We start from the raw sequence: 17,770 nt of genomic DNA on the forward strand, positions 1-17,770 counted from the left end.
CTTGAGTTGCTAGATCTGTTCGAACTCTGTTATCCCATTTAGCATGGTGATAGTGCCACACAACGCAATGGAGTTTATACTCAGTGTTAGAGTGGGACTTCATTCATCCTGATACTGTCAAAGACAGATGCATCTGCAAATTGGTAAGGATGAGGTCGAGTATGTTTTTCCCTCTTGTTGATTCTCATATTCAGAGGCTGCACAGACCTAGAATCTCATAGATTGTGCAGGCGGTTTCAAACCTGATGGGCACTCATTTTAATTGTTCGCTTTCCTGACTTGTAGCACTACCTCAACTTCCCAAGGGTTCAGAGAAACCTTGGCTATAGTTACAGTGATGGACAAGAAATCTGCAGGGCTGGGCAGTGCAATGATTCAAAAGAAGATCACACATGGAGCTCCAAGAATATACCCTGACACATGGTGAATGGCATCATCTGGGGGCCTGAGCTACATATTATCTATGGGAGGTCAGGGCCTGACTGAGCTGTGAGGTTTTGCCCATTTACGTAGACCCCAAATGCAGTGTCAAGGCTGGTACCTCAGCAATGGTCATGGGTGAGGTACATGAGGGTGCCAATGTATCCATCCCAGCTCCAGCTAATACCATCTAAACATGGAGATGAATTTCTCCGTAGCTAGGAGACCAAGCAGCCAAGCCTGCATACACTGAGGGAACTCTGTTGCTCAATACTATTCAAGTCACCTTTGTTACCGGGCAGTTACCTGTGCTTTTATTGTCCTTCAGCCCATACACAAAGACATCCTTCACGAAGGCCTGCAGTTCTGTGTCTGTCTGAACAGCCTTGTCATCATCATAATAGATGTTCACCACTTCAGTGACAAAACTGTCAGAAAGAAAGGAACACTCATCAATAACAATCAGGGCAGAAAGGTCTCACTGTTTCAGATGTGCACTTTGAGGTATACAAGATGCTAAAGGGGATTGACAAAGTAGACACAGAGAGGATGTTTCTTCATGTAGGGCAATACAGAACAAGGGGTCACAGTTTTAGGATGAGAGGGTAGCAGTTTTAAAACAGAGATAAAGAAAAAGTACTTCTCTCAAAGGGTTATGAATCTTGAGGAATTCACTATCCCAGAGCGTAGTGGACGCTGGGACATTGAATAAACTTCAGGAGGAGATAGACAGGTTTTTAATTAGTGATGGGTTGAAGGCTTATGGGGAGCGGGCAGAAAAGTAGAGTTGAGGCTGAGATGAGATCAGTCACGATTATATTGGAAGGTGGAAAAGGCAGAAGAGGCTGAATGGTCTACTTTTGCTCCTAATCGTTATATTCTAATGTCTTAGGCTTTTCAGTTTTCTTCAATCTGGAATCTCCGGTGGGTTCTGTGTTGCTGCTCTCGATAGTAGTGCATTTTGTGAACAGTGTGTGTGCACACTGACCTGGGAAGTGGAAATGGTGAGATATCTGCCTTAAAATTGCTGAGGTACATTGTCATTCTCCAGGTGTGTCAATGTGCCTTTTTATTTTCTTCAGAATTCCTATCGAGACTACGTTCTCTTCATTCTTAAAGCCCTTTTTAAACATTTGCCACTCTTCCAAGCACTATCGCTGAGCCCTATGAATCCTGAAAGGCAGGGACAAGATGGGCCTGCATTTAGTCATTGCTTCCTTATCAGCCTTATTGTGGGAGGTGTCATTCTGTTTGAGAATTAGTCCTGGGTTTTAGCTGTGCCTACTGACACAGGCCTCTTGCCTTCATTTATCACTGCAAACACACAGAGTTAATGCTGGACTGCAGGTCAGCCGGTGAGGAAAGCAATAGTGCACGCAACCTTTCTCAGCAAAGGAAGGTATTTGGGTCAGCGGTATTTAGAAAGGATCAGGAGGGGAAAACGAAAGTGGAGAGGAGATTTGACAGAGGTTTTCAAAATCATGAGCAGGTTGGATAGAGCAGATGGAGGGAACTGTTTCTCCTTGTAAAACAGATCAAAATGATAGGAGCATAGAATTCAAATGATGTGCAAATGAAGCAAGGATAACGTGAGAGTAAATTTATTCACACAGCAAGTAGTTAAGATAGAGAATGCACTGCCTAGAGGGTCTGGTGGAGGCAGGTTCAATTGAAGCATTCAAGAGGGAATGATTATTTGGATAAAAATGGTGTTCAGGGTTATGGGGAACGGGCAGGAGATTGGCACTTGGTTAGAGAACAGGTGCAGGCATGATGCGCTGAATGGCCTCCTTCTGAGGCACAACATTTCTAAGGTTCTGTGATGTGGACATCTTGGGCAAGGCCAGCATTTGATACTCATCCCTAACTGCCCTTGAACTGAGTGATTCATGAGGACAATGTCAGAGGGCAGAGTTAAGAGTCAACCACATTGCTTTGGGCCTGGAATCAAATGTAGGCCAGACCCGGTTAAAAACAATCCAGAAAGGACATTAGTGACATTTGGTCTTTATAACAATTAATAATAAGTACTAAGACTAATGTTTCTATTCAGATGTTATTAAATGAGTTTAGATCACATCAGGTGCCACAGGAGGACTTGAACACTTAGAGCCTTAAACTGGGACCTCTGGATGCCTAGATGAACCTGGGGCCAATAGATGATGCATTCAGTTACAGTACCACAACACCACTATCTCCCCTGTGATCCATCCTGTTCAGTCCGTGAGCACTTGGGTTCAACCCATCCTGAAATCCAGATGTTGGCAAAGGGAGACGGCCTCCAAATTACCTCTGGACTGCTTCCCAGACTCTCAGGCCGTCATCCCTGTAGTAGTAATAAGGAAGAGCCTCGGTGCTGTCTAACCCACGCATCTTGATGCTCTCAGGAAAGCAGAAGGATTTATAGGTGAGGCTGGACATGGCTCGCTGAACCATTCGAACATGGCCCCCTCCTCCTGTGCCGTTTGCCTGTATACAACCAGACAAACATCAGACACACATACCTTGAGACATGCACCAATGAAAACAGCTCCTCACAGCTGGGTTTACCTTGTCAAAGAGGCCACACTCACAGATCAGCTGCTCCCTTGCTTTGGTGTTGATTGCAATGGTAAATCGAACATGAGGCACCAAGAGCTAAAGGTCCATGCAGTGGGAAAAGAAACGGAAAGATGTTAAATGGCAAACGAGTGACTGATTGTATTTCAACATCAGTGAAAACAGAAACATTAAAATATCCAAACACTCTTCCTACAGCCCTATGTCAACTCAGTATTAATCCCATTCCAAACTCATCCGAACTAATCCCAGGGCTCTGTTCTCTCTTTCTAATAGCCTCTTTACACTGCCCCACCAAACATTCCCAGGACAGGCACAGCATGGGGTTAGATATAGAGTAAAACTCTCTATAGATATTTTCTAATCAATTAAGAGATGCTCTGGCACACCTCTGGCGCAAGTGGGACTTGAACTAAGGCCTCCTGGCTAAGAGGTAGGGACACTACCACTGCACCACAAGAGTACTTAAAGCTCTTTCTATACTGTCCCCATTAAAATCTCCCTGGACGGGTATAGCACTGAGTTAGATACAAAGCCAAGCACCCGCTTACACTGTCTCCTACAAACACTCCCAGGACAGGAACAGCATCTGGTTAGATACAGACTAAAAGGTCACTCTACACTGCCCCCCAACAATCTTCCCAGGACAGGGATAGTACGTGGTTAGATATAGAGGAAAGCCCCCTCTACTCTTTTAAACTGGAAGTAGTATAGCTTCCCCTACACTTTTAAACTGAAAGTAAAGCGTCCTCCACATTGCTCCCATCAAACACTCCCAGGACAGGGACAACACAGGGTTTGATACAGAGAAATTGTCATGGAAAATGACAGCACCCTCTCCTCTTCCTACATTCAGGTCGGGTTTGTACCTTTGCTGAGTTTTCACTAGGAACGAGACAGGGGCTGACCACATTAACTTCAAGCTGACAGTCAGTGTAAAGGAAACATTTCCGTTCCCAGGAATGTGATTGCTGCCCGCTCCCATGGATGAAGCCACAGAATTTATCCTAATCTCACCCAGTTCATGATAAGCAGATGTTTTTGCTACACGCATTTGACAATATCTCAGGGAGGCCAAAGAGCAGGAGAGCATACCTTGAACAGAGGGTGGACAGCTGGGAGCTGTCGATAGAGTGCTATACCAAATACTTCCGACATAAGGTGAGTCTTCAGGAGATGGGTGACAGTCTGGTGAATGTGAAAGTCTGTTGACCTCACCCATATTTTTGCCAACAACCATTCATACTTATCGTCAGTGGGGAGGAATATGGGATTATCTGGCCCAGGTTCTTGTTTCAGCTGTTGAAACAAAGAAAATCCTCGTGTTACTGGTGGTCAGGTATTCGATCCGTGACCTTTGCAGGATTTTAATCAAGAGCCAAGATAATAGGAAGTAAATCCCAAATAAACCTCAGAATAGAAGGCAGAGCTTGGGGGACACTGTGAAATAGAACACAGAGCTAAGGGAGAGTGACTGGATTAAACAGTGTGGGAAAGAACCAGTCATGGTTTCATGCAGAATGGACTGATTAACTCAGCATGGAACTTGTGTCCTTCGATGAAGATGACTGAATTACAGAGACAATTATAGTGCAAAGAAAATTCCACCTATATAATGATTTTTTCTGAATCAGCATTGCACAAAATGCACTTAAAGGACAGTGCAGGAGAAATGAATAGGCCACAAGGAAGGAATTAATGGACAGCAACGGAGGACTTAAAGGTCGATGCAATGAGAATGAAAATTAATGTTGTGATAACATAAATGGGTTGTAAGCAATTCTGAGTTTTTGATCTCAGTATAAGACTTAGGTTATCTAGTGTTCTTAGAAGTGTTCTACAAACACATGGTTTTAGAAGTACCAAAGAGGGCAAAGAAGAGAAGATGGGGAATGGAGTAAAGTAATAGAGGGAAGGCTTGAGAGTTGACAGTGAACAAAGAATTTGTTGCCTTCCAACAAGCAAGAAAGAGATAAGGGTAGAGTTAAATTGTATGTCTGTAAATGCACAGAGTATTGTGAGCAAAATTGGGGAACTGGAAGCAGAAATTGCTCGAGGGGATATGACATAATAACATTGACAGAAACGTGGCTCAAGTCAGAAAGAACTGGATACTTAACATGCTATGTCATAAAGCATTTAGTAGAAACGAGCTAAGTAAAATGGGAGATGTAGCAGTCTTGGTCAAAGATAGTACACATTTTGAATTAAAATCTATATGGTTGGAGGTGAGATACAAGAAGGGAGTGGTGACCTTGTTGGGTATTTATTGTAGACCTCCAAAGAGTGGGAAGTAGTAAAGAGCATTTGTAGGCAGCTTATGGAAATCTGCAGGAGAAGTAGAGTTGTGATAGTTAGTGATTTCAATTACCCTGGGACAGACTGGGAAAAAGGTAGACTGCGGGGCACAGAAGGGGAGAAATCCTTGCAATGTGTACAGGAGAACTTTCTGGAACAGGAAATTTCCAGTCCTACCAGGAAGGGGGCTATGCTGGATCTGATCCTAGGCAATGAGGCAGGCCAAGTGGAGAATGTCGGAGTGGGGGAGCATTTAGGAAATAGTAATTATAACATAATAAGGGTCAATATTAAGTTGGAAAAGGGCAAAAATCAGTTAAGGACTAAGATCCCAGATTGGAAAAGGGAAAATTTTAGGAGTCTAAATGTTGAACTGGAGTATGTTGATTGGAAACCTATTTTGGTAGAAAAATAAGTGGATGAAAAATGGGAGATTTCCAAAAGAGAGATGAATAGCGTGCAAACTAGCTACATGGCCATGAGAAGTAAACACAGGACATCCAAAGCTAGTGAACCCTGGATGACGAAGAATATTGATTAAGAAATATGGAAGAAAAAGAAGGCAAATGATCCATACTGGAATAATAATAGCAAAGAAATCAGGAAGAGTATCTCAAATGCAGGAGAGAGGCTAAGGCTAGAATAAGGAAGGCTAAGAGGAAGCATGAGAAAAGGATGGCAGGCTGCACTAAAACAAATAAGTAATATGTTTTGCAAGCATATTATTAGTAAAAGATTAGCGAAGGATAGAAATGAGGAGAGTAAACTGCTTGCTGAAGCAAAGAGTACAGCAGAGTTACTAAATGAATATTTTGCTTCTGCCTTTACAAAATTACAAGATAGAGACAATGGCCGATGAAAATGCGTCTGTTAAACGACTGAGCAGCATAGTGATAGATAACATAGGATTTGTCCTGGGGAACTGGAGGATTGCAAATATGATGGCATTGTTTAAGAATGGGACAAAGGATAAGTGATAGACCTGTCAGCTTGACATCTATAGTGGGAAAACTGATGGAAGCCATAATGCGGGATAAGGTAAATATACACTTAGAGAAAGATAAGCTACACAGCTTAGCTTTGTCAAGGGCAGATCATGTCTAACAAATTTAATTGAATCCTCTGACGAGGTCACACAGGCAGTGGGTGAGGGTAATGCTGTGGATGTTGTATGTTTGGACTTTCAGAAAGCAGTTGATACAGTACCACATGGCAGTTTGGTTATCAAATTAGAAATATGTGCGATTTATCTTTTCTTGGCAGCATGGATTAGAAGTTGGCAAAAATTTAGGAAACAGATGATAGGTATAGATGGACATTTCTCAGATTGCAGACAAGATGAAAATGTTGTTCCTCAGGGATCGGTGTTGGCACCTTGGTTTTTCTGATGTATATGAATGATTTGAAGATGGGTGTTGAGGACAAAATCTCTAAATTTGTGGATGATACTAAGCTAGGGAGAACAGTAAATTGTTAGGATGATGCTGAGCGACTTTGAGGGATATTGACAAGTTGGCCAAATGGGCAGACACGTGGCAGATGAAATTCAATGCAGTCAAATGGAGAGACAATACAGGCTCAATGGACAAACTTTGAGGGGAGTACAGGAGTTGAGGGACCTCAGGGTTCATGTGCATGATTCCCTGAAGGTGGCCAGGCAAGTTGAAGCAGTTGTGAAGAAGCCTTATAGGATCCTTGGGTTTATAAATAGAGGCATAGAATATATAAGCAAGGAAGTGATGCTACACCTCTACAAATTATTGGTCAGACCACATTGAAGTATTATGTTCAGTTCTGGGCACCTTATTTAAGGAAGGATGTTAAGGCCCAGGACAGAGTGCAAAATTAGAATGATACCAAGAATGAGGGGTTTTAGATACCAGGAAAGATTAAACGGATTGGGCTTATTCTCCTTGCAGCAGAGACGATTAAGTGGTAAACTTATCGAAGTGTTCAAAATCATGAACAATTTTGACAGGTTAAAGAAGGACATTCCGTTTCCACTAGTTGGTACGTCAGTAACTAGGGGGTTGCAATTTCAAGATTTTCAGCAAGACAGCCAGGAGTGAGATGAGGAAAAACTTCTTTACTCAGAGAGTTGCTAGGATTTGGAATGTGCTGGGAGAGTGGTGGAGGTGGATTCAATAAGAGATTTCAAAAGAGAGCTGGATATATATTTTTAAAGTGATGGATTTAGCAGGCAATAGAGACAGGTCTGGAGAACAGGACCAGCTAAGTTGCTCTTTCAGGAACCAGGACAGATGCAATAGGGCAAATGGTATCCTTCTGTATTGTAAAAGTCTATGGTTCTATGTATTTTACTTATCTAACAAGGCAAAAACACCTGCAGTTGTTGGAATAAGAACTGTTCCATTTTTACTGAGCCACACTTAACAAAACCATAAACAGTCTGCAAACACCTCAATTGCCCTGAAACTGAAGAATAAACAATTAATCACGAACGAATAAAGACTACTTTTTTTCATTTTTAGAGGTAAGTCTTAAGGACTGTGTTCTCATTTTCACTGTGGAAAAACAAATGGGCTGTGAGAATAGAAACGACAGCATGACATCAGGTAATTCTTACCAGCGAGGAGCAGTCTTGCACACAGAACACTGACATTGTAATGAATGGGATACTGTTCATTTTCAGATAAGGTAAACATTTTGAAAGAATCCATTGTATTAGGCTGAGAGATCATGCATACGTAGAACCATTCAAGCAAATTAAGCAGTGCCACATTATTGGCAATGTTTGAATAAGGCGGGGCAGTAATCTCAAGGGGACAATAAAATAAAGGTTTTGAATGCCATGTTGTGTGCATGTTTGTGAGTAATTGGATGTGGTGAGGAAGTGACCCACATCAACTGGACAAAGGTATTGCTCTACAGGTAGTCAGGGGCTAGTTCCCACGGTGTTTTGTCTCAAGGGAGGAAGAAGCGCCCTGTCCATGAGCTGGGTTTTAAACCCAATTTGAAGTCTGCCTTGTATTATTGATACATATAACTTTTGTTTGTTACTGAAATAGATTTTAGTTGTTCGACAACTTGATCCTACTGAATAAAATCTAATTTGATTCATTAATTCAGTGCTCTTGTCTCACTTGATGGTAGACCTCTGTCAAACTTGTCATATTCAAGGCACCCGACTCTGCCTTACAAGCTGAGGGGTTCTCTGTACATCGCCTGGACCGCATGATGTCCTCAGGTCAGGCAAGGGCAGAGGGGTATTCTTCCTGATCAGACGTGGCAACACTGGTGAGCCACTGCTCCCTGGACTAGAATACCTTACAGTAAAATGCCATCCCTACTATCTAGTGCACGAGTTCACCTCTGCCATCCAGGCATCAGTATACACCCACCCTATGTGGATGTGAAGAACGACTTGGTTGAAATTTACACCATCACAAACACTCTGGAGATGAAATTCCCTGAGGCCTTATTCATAGTGGCCAGACACTTCAACCAGGCCAACCCCGAGAGGGCACTGCCAAAGTACCACCAATACATCTCCTGCCCAGCCAGAGGAACCGAACATCCTGGACCAAGCATCAAAGACGCCTACCGCTCCATGCCCTGTCCACACTTCAGAAAATCAAATCACAGCGCTGTGTCCCTCCTCCCAAGCTTATAAGCAGAAGCTGAAATGGGAGGATCCTTCACAGGAAGAAATACAAGGCTGCTCCAACACAGCAGAAGACCATCTCCGGGACTGCTTGGAATCGGTGGATTGGACCCTATTCAAGTACTCAGTGGAAAACCTAGACAAGTATGCTACCACTGGCATGGACTTCGTTAGCAAATGGGTGGAGGACTGTGTGCCAAAGAAGTCAATCTGGGTGTTTCCAACTAGAAACCTCAGACGAACCGGGGAATCCACTTCCTACTGAATACCAGAAATGCAGCATTCAAGACAGATGATCCAGACCTATACAGAAAATCCAGATATAATCTCCACAAAACCATCAGAGATGCCAAGTGGCAGTACTGAATAAAGTTAGAGACCCAAACCAACCATATGGGACACCTGCTGCCTGTGACAAGGCCCAAACAACATTACGTGATACAAAATGAAGCACAGCACGATAGTGGAAAAAGACACATCCCTCCCTGATGTGCTCAATGCTTTCTATGCTTGGTTCAAGCAGAATATCTGTGGCACGGTGTCACCTGTCCCGACAGCCCTGGGTGCACCTGTTCCCTCCATCACCACTGCAGATGTCAGATCAGTCTTCCTGGGAGTAAACCCAAGGAAAGCGATGGGTCCGGATGGAGACCCCGGCCATGAACTTAGATCCTCATGGACCAATTGGCGGAAGTATTCATTGACATCTTTCAACCTGTCCGTCCTACAAGCCGAAGTTACCACCTGCTTCAAGAAGACCACCATCATCCCTGTACCCTATAAAGCACACACAAGGTGCCTTAATGATTACTGCCCAGTGGCTCTGAGCTCAATAATCATGAAGTGCTTCGAGAGGCTGGTCATGGCCCGTGTCAATTCTAATCTCCCAGCTTTCCTTGATCTCCTGCAATTTGCCTACTGACATAACAGGTCCACAGCAGTAGCCATTTCCCTAGCCCTGCACTCATCCCTGGAACAACTGGACAACCAGGACATCTACATCAGACTCCTGCTCATTGACTACAGCTCCACCTTCAACACCATTATCCCCTCCAGACTAATACCCAAACTCCAAGACCTTGGTCTCAGCTCCGCCCTCTGCAACTGGATCCTCAGCTTCCTGACACATAGACGCAATCTGTGAAGATAGACACCGGTGCCTCCACCACAATAACACTCAACAATGGAACCCCCCCCATGGATGCATTCTCAGCTCCCTACTGAACTCCCTGTACTTCCATGACTGTGTAGCCAAATTCTGAATGAATGCCATCTACAAGTTTGCTGACGAAACCACTGTGCTAGGATAGATAGCTAACAACAACGAGTCATAATGAGGACTTGGTGATGTGGGGTGCAATGACAACGACCTCTCTCTCAATGTTGGCAAAACTTTAGAACTGATCATTGCCTTCTGAAAGAAAGGAGGAGACAACGCCCCCATCTACATCAATGGAGTGGAGGCTGAGACAGTTGAGAGAGCGCCAAGTTGCTAGGAGTGACGATAACCGACAACCTGTCCTGGACTTAATACTGAATTCAACACCTTTAAATTGTGAACCAATTCCCATTTCTTCTCATTGTTTCAGCTTTAAATGTTACATTCTCCCTTTTCTTCCCTTTCTTTTAGCTTTAATTGTTACATTCTCTGTCACTGTGTACTCTCTTCCCTCCCTTCACCCCAGTGGGACTGTCTGCTCTTTCCAGTCTGGCAGTTAGATACACGATTGTTCTGCTATTCTCACATTCCGATCACTTAATCTGAACTATCAACATCTTTTCCCCAACTACCTCGTGGTATTATCTGTGGACTGTTAATCCAGAGACCCAGATAACGTTCTGGCGAATCCATTCTGGGTTTGAATCCTGCCCCGCCAGCATCCAGATGCTGGAATTTGAATTCAATTAGAAATATCTGGCCTAGTGATAACAATGAATCCATTGCTGATTGTCAGAAAAATCCATCTGGTTCACTAATGCCGTTTAGGGAAGGAAACTGCCATCCTTACCTGGTCTGGCCTACGTGTGACTCCAGACCCACAGCAATGTGGTTGACTCTCAGCTGCCATCTGGGCAATTAGGGATGGGCAATAATTGCTGCCTAAAAGTAACATCCTCATCCCATAAATGAATTTTTAAAAAATGCTGCCCCCTCCACTCTTCACACTTCAGCTCTGATGAAGAGTCAGACTCGAAACATTAACTTGCTCTCTCTCCATGGATGCTGTCTGACCCGCTGCGATCTGCAGCTGTTGTTATCCGTATGTTCTGGCTTACTATGATCTGCCTGTGCTGCTCATAGACAAAGCATTTCACTGTACTTTGGTATATGTGACAATCAATTGATATTCAAACTGTTAGTTTGAAGAAGAGATCAATTTGAAGCTTTTAATTAGATGAGCTCCACCAAATTGAACTAATCTAAATTCTGTAATTTTGAAACTTAGGTTATGGAACAGAGCAAAGCAAAAATAAATAGACAGAAGCTCGAAGGACCAGACGATCTGCAAAAGAAGATGGAAAACAAATATATGAGAAAGGATTTAACTACTTTCTATGAACAGGAGGAAGAGGGTATCTCAGAACCTGTTGACTGTGGGAAATATTGGCAGGTGAATCTCAAAAAATTAAAGACTATGAATACTTGTGGCTGTGTAAACTGGGTTTATACTGAATTTAGTAAATGGGGAGCGGTAGCAAAAGCTGCAACAACAGAGATCAGAGTTTGTTAAAATGCAGATAGAAATTTTGAAAGGTGCAAGCAAATGAAACGTGGGTGCAATTGGGATTTTCACAGAAGGTAATTAGAACAAGTCAAGAAATGGCAAAAGAGCAGGGAGGACAATGAGAGATAGACAGTGGATGTTTTCCAGTATTGATACTTACAGATTAAGATTGACAATCAGCACAAGGGATGGGGGAGGCATCTACCAAGTGATACCAGAGCATCACAGAGTGAGAGAGAGAGAAAGAGAGAGAGAGAGGTGGCCCAGATATTGCACAGATTCTTACAGCTGTTTACACAATAGCCCTTTGAGAGGTCTGTAACACAGTCAATATTCAGGATGGAATATGTATGCACCATAAATATAGAATACATATGGCTATTAAAATTAATATTATATATTATTATTAATATTAATATAATTAGAATGTTATTATTCATATTAATTTTGTAACTCACATTGTAAAAATACTTGGGAAAAAAGGCTGTCAGCTAGTTGGTGACCATGTATTGACTGATATCTATATCCTGACTATGAGCTGTTCACTGACTGGGTGGACAGGTCCTGTCCTCTCTCAGCTGAATATTAATAGAAGATCACAATACACTATATGAACAGCAGAACAGACTTCTCCCCAGCATTCTGACATCACTGAAACAGTTCATGTGGTCATTATCTCACTGCTGTTTGTGGAAGCTTGCTATGCCAAAACTGGCAACTGCATTTTCAACATTACAGAAGTGAAGATACTTCAAGAAATAGTTCACTGGCTGCAAACACAGAGTCATAGAGTCATACAGCATGGAAACAGACCCTTCGGTCCAACTTGTCCATGCTGATCAAGTTTCCCAAACTGAACTAGTCCCACCGGTCTGTGCTTGGTCCATATCCCTCCAAATCCTTTGACATAGGAAGTGTTACTGATATAAACTCATGACCTATGTCAATTCCTTAGTCATGTGGTACAACAGTAATGCAGTTGTTGACTAGTCACTTGGAAAAAGTCCTGAAAGAGTGGAAAGTACAACATAAAACACATCATCGTGTCCCATTCAACAATGTACCTTCACCCAGCACACAATGCCTCCTCTTAATTGATTGAAAGGACATTAACCACCTTAGCTTCCTCCTTCTCAGTGTGTAATTTGTGCCCAGCACCAGCTACAGTATTCTATCTAATTTTGGACACTATGCCTCAGGAAGGATGTCAAGGCCTGGAGCACATCAGGGATTCACCAGAATGGAATAAAGGATAAAACGCTTATGTTCTTCAGAGAAGCTGGGATTGTTCCTATTGGAACAGAAAAACCTTTTTTATAGAATAGAATCCCCACAGTGTGGAAACAGGCCATTCGGCTCACAAGTCTACACCTCCGAAGAGCATCCCACCCAGACCCATCCCCCTAACCTGTCCCTGTAACCCTGCATTTCCCATGGCTAACGCACCTAACCTACATGTCCCTGAACACTATGGGTAATTTAGCATGGCTAATCCACCTAACTTGTACATCTTTGGACTGTGGGAGGAAACCCAACAGACTCAAGGAGAATGTGCGAACTCCACACAGGCCTGAGGCTGGAATTGAGCCCAGGTCCCTGGTGGTGTAAGGCAGGAGTGCTAACCACTGAGCCATCGACATGATGTATTAGAAGTGCTCAAAATAATGACAGGTTCTGATGGAACAACAAGTGAGAAACTGTTCTCACTGGAAGGAGGCTTGGTAACTACAGGATACCAGCATCTAATTGGAAAAATAATTGACAAAAGATGTAAAGAGGAGATGAGGATAATTTTATTTCCAGAGTAAGGTGTCTGGAAGCAGATTCATCAGTAAATTTTAAAAAGAAGTTGGTTAAATACCTGAAGAGAAATTTGCAGGTACTGTGTGAGTGGAAGAAATTGGCTAGTTCTTTCAAAGAGATGCACAAATAGGAGAGCCACAATGGCTTCCTGAACCGTATAACCTGACAATCACAAAAGCTGTAAATAGAAACCTTTCTCTGACAACCAACAGAGTCTTAAAACCTCGCGTCAACTAGTTCTCACTCCTGTCCCTTATTCTCTGGTTTTATTTTCTTGTTTAAAGAGCACACTTACCTGGATTGCGATGGGCACCAGTTTATTTTGGGAGTTATTGTACAGCAGGCACAGGGGTGCTGTCAGGTATTGGATGGTGCAGGGGTCAGTGCAATTGGCAGGAATCCCATCCATTAGCTCGTAGTCTGCCAAGTAAATGTTTCCTTTCTGTCCCAAGATCAAAATAACACAGTCATGTTAGAATCCTTCCTTTGTAAATGCCCAAGGCACAGGGCTGTGCAGGGGCATGGACCTGTGTTGGGGATGATCTATAGGGATTTGGGGACAGTTATTTGGGCTGGGGTTGATCCAGTGGGCAGTGACCTGGGCTGGAGGTTGGTCGAATGGGCTGTGACTGGTCTGGTGTGGGGGGATACTGGGCACTGACCTAGGCTGGGGTGGATTCCCAAGATAGTGGCCTGTGCTTGGGTGCCTTGTGCCTTGAACAGCAGTTTTTCCTGTATTCCCACCTTCAGGTCTAAGGTTAGCCCAGGATCTTACCAAGCTGCTTGACTCTGGAAGGCTGTCTGCTGGGGTAATATCCTGCCCTCTCACAACAAGCAATCTGAGGACAAGAAGAGCAGACTAGGGCTGACTACTTTGTCCTGGCATTGCCTGGCACACAGCAGCTCACTTTGGCTGCGATGACACCATGTGCCCAGAGGAAATGCAGCCAGTAGCACCGTGGCAGAGAAACTGTGTGCATTCTCCAGATTGCACTTGTCCTGACAGTCAATCTTCACCTGCTTTGGGGATTTATCCAGGTGAGGGTCATAGGCTGGAATCTCTGTTGGATAATATCGGAGTGCTGCTGACTTGGAAATAAGGAAATGACAGCTGACCTTTAGCTTTGCTGATTCTCGTGGAGGTGATTGACTTTGGAGGTTGTGAGAAGTTGGGTTTTATTGTAATCAGTGATCTCAGCTTTTCACGGGCCATTTAAATCTTTTTTGCTACCCCTGTCCTTGACCCTCACAGGTGTCCCCTTCCTAAGGGACCCTCTTGTGCCCCATGTTGGCACTCTTCCCTGCACCCTTGTACTCATCACCCTCCCTGTAGCCCATGTGCCAGGCTCCTTGCCCTCAGCTCTACCCTTTGTATCTCTGCAGTAACTGGAGGTTGAGGATCTCTGTACCTCTACTTCTTCTTCCAGCGTCAATTGCCGTTCCAAGCAGATCTGCACCATTTCGTTGGTGACAGGGAATTTCTCTGGCAATCTGTTGCATTTCTTGAAGATGACGGGATTGCATCCATTCAGGAACTGGTATCCGAACATGAAATCCTCCTGCCAGTGTTGCATGACGTACTCTGCAAGAGGCACAAACATTATCACTCCCCACTCCTCAGCTAGCCTCCTCCGACTTCTCCCCCTAACTGTTATAACACAGTGCAGGCCTGGTCCCTCCTTGAGTGAAATCCCTGCTGATCTACAGCTGCCCTTTTCTCCTCAACACAAACCCAACTAAAATTTATTGACAAAAGCAGAATACAAGGTGCCTAAATGGAAAACGAGGTGCTGTTCCTCCAGCTTAATTTGGGTTTCACCAGAACACACGTCTCTTCAGATCTAAAAAAAATGAGATTGGACTTGAAATGATATTTCTGTTGTTTCTCCACAGACCTGCTGAGTTTCTCCAGCACCTTTTGCTGTTACTTCAGATTTCCAGCATCTGCAGTATTCTATTTTTATGATGGATAAGTTACTTGACAAAAGGACAGAGGCTGCCTGAGGACCATCTTATTTAATCCAAAGCTGAGCAAGTGTAGGATTGAGTTTTAACCTGGCACGGGTGTTTGGTTGCTGGGTGCAGGTCTACCTGGGGCACTAGGATTTCATGGTGTTTAGAGCGTGGAATAGATATATGTCATACCTGAAATCGTGTTGCTAATGCGAACAAAGATCTTCTCAAAGTCCGCAAAATCACTCCATGAAGACTGAAACATGTGCATGAAGCGATTCACGTACAGATTCTCCATCCTGCACAAAAATAGTTCCTTTCATTAGAAACAAGTATGGAATTTTTCTGAGTGTATTGGATGAGCTGGGACGGTGAGGGTGGGTCAGTGTGAGAGGAAGGTATCGGGGCGGGGTGGTGTGCAGGCAAGGGGAAAGGGGCTCCCACTCGCTCTTGGAGGGTCCCAGGTTTTGGAGTTTGATCTGTGTTCATAGTAACCAATGGGACCATACACTGAGTGGAAACAGTGGGACGGTATCTAATTTCCCCAAAAGTGCTGGTAATGGCCATCCAGATGGGGCTGTCCAAAATGACTGTCCACATAACAATACAGTGATGACCTGGGATCTTCCAGTGAGTCACTAACAGACCCTGTCATTGGCACCAAATCAACTTCCTCAGATTGTATAAAACCCTATGATGTGAGAGAATTGACCAACAGGAGGAGGCCATTCAGCCCCCTAAGGCCATTTGCTCATTTCATCAGATTGTGGCTGATCGGGTTGTAGCTGGGACTCCACTTTGCTGTTTACTGCCATAAGCCTTGACTCTCTTAGTCAAGAATCTATTAACCTCTGCCTGGAGAATTTTAAATGGCTCTGCCTCTACCGTGACTCCAATGACTGTCTGTAAAATAGTACGTCTTTACCTCATTTCCATCTTAAATACGAGCTCCCTAGTTTTAAACTGCGTTCCCCGGATTTAGTTTCTTCCACAAGAAGAAACATCTTTGCAACATCTACTTTATCCACGTATCTTGTGTGTTTCAATAAAATCACTTCTTATTCTTCCAAGCACCAATAAGTTCCTTATAAGACAAATCTCCACTTCCCCTACCCAATCCCAGGTATCAATTGAATTAATATTGCCTTAATTGTTTTCAGTGAATTTATGTCCTTTCTTAACTAAGGAAGCTAAAACTGTTCTTCATACTCCAAATGTGTTCTCACCCCTATCTTGTACAATTGTAGTCAAAACTTCCTACTTTTAAATTCCATTCCCTTGTGTAAAGACAATGTCTTTTTTCATTTCCTATATTTTTAGTGGTGGATTGAAATGGGAAAAGAATGGTTTTAAAACTAAGAATTGCTGTATGTTTTGAAAATAAGTAACTGACCCTCATTGTAAGCACTATTTACATAGCTGCTGGTTCCAACATTGTTGAAGTATAGTTTACAGATAAACTGGAGTCAAAGAGTAGTTTACAATTGCAGCTTTGGTTGGCAACAAATAGCTGATTGGTCTGTGGACTAGTGACCAGTTATCAATGACAAAGATCTTCTGCCTTGCTGTGAAATTGTTCCAATAACAACGTGTGTGAAAGACAGTGACTCTTACCAATTTTTATAAATTTACCTTAGAAAGCATCCTATCTGGATGCATTACAGCTTGGTACAGCAACTGCTCTGCCCAAGACAGCAAGAAATTAGAGAGTTGTGAACATATCCCAGTCCATCACGCAGACTAGCCTTCCTTCCAGTGACTCCATTTACATTTCCCAGTGCCTCAGGAAAGCAGCCAACATAATCAAAGACCACTCCCACCCTAGTTATACCCTCTTCCATCCTCTTCCATCAGGCAGAAGATATAAAAGCTTGAAAATACATACCAACAGATTCAAGAACAACTTCTTCCCTGATGTTATCAGACTTATGAACAAACCTCTCATATATTAGAGTTGATCTTCATCTACACCTTCTCTGTAGCTGTAACACAATATTCTGCATTCTGTTCTATTACCCTGATTACTCGTGGAAAGTATGATTTGTCTGTTTAGCACGCACAACAATACTTTTCATTGTATCTTGGTACATGTGACAATAATAAATCAAATCAAAAGAAATCAAAGGAAATCATAAAAGGACAGATGAGTTGCCTTAAAGACCTAGTAGACCAAACAAGCTGTAAATGAACATCTGCCTGACCTGGGCAGTCCACGTAAGAATTCACTGCAAATATCTGGGGCTATAGCCCATGTTAGAGATAGTAGGAACTGCAGATGCTGGAGAATCCGAGACAACAAGGTGCAGGGCTGGATGAACACAGCAGGCCAAGCAGCATCATAGGAGCAGAGAGGCTGACGTTTCGGGCCTAGACCCTTCATCAGAAA

General features: G+C 43.3%; 1 protein-coding gene across 2 annotated transcripts in view; it reads right to left on the reverse strand.

Moving 5' to 3' along the window:
- The window catches only part of alox5a (arachidonate 5-lipoxygenase a), a 50,310-nt gene that overhangs the window by 12,203 nt on the left and 20,337 nt on the right, over positions 1-17,770 (reverse strand). For both annotated transcript variants that reach the window (XM_048616358.1, XM_048616359.1), the window contains exons 5-11: positions 15,577-15,683; positions 14,841-15,013; positions 13,727-13,873; positions 4,075-4,278; positions 2,971-3,057; positions 2,711-2,889; positions 727-848 (exon numbers count right to left, since the gene is read on the reverse strand). In XM_048616358.1, coding sequence (XP_048472315.1) covers positions 727-848; positions 2,711-2,889; positions 2,971-3,057; positions 4,075-4,278; positions 13,727-13,873; positions 14,841-15,013; positions 15,577-15,683 — 1,019 coding nt within the window. The remainder of the gene's footprint in view (positions 1-726; positions 849-2,710; positions 2,890-2,970; positions 3,058-4,074; positions 4,279-13,726; positions 13,874-14,840; positions 15,014-15,576; positions 15,684-17,770) is intronic.

This window comes from Rhincodon typus, chromosome 34 (assembly GCF_021869965.1).
Source record: "Rhincodon typus isolate 14 chromosome 34, sRhiTyp1.1, whole genome shotgun sequence".
NCBI classification, from domain to species: Eukaryota; Metazoa; Chordata; class Chondrichthyes; order Orectolobiformes; family Rhincodontidae; genus Rhincodon; species Rhincodon typus.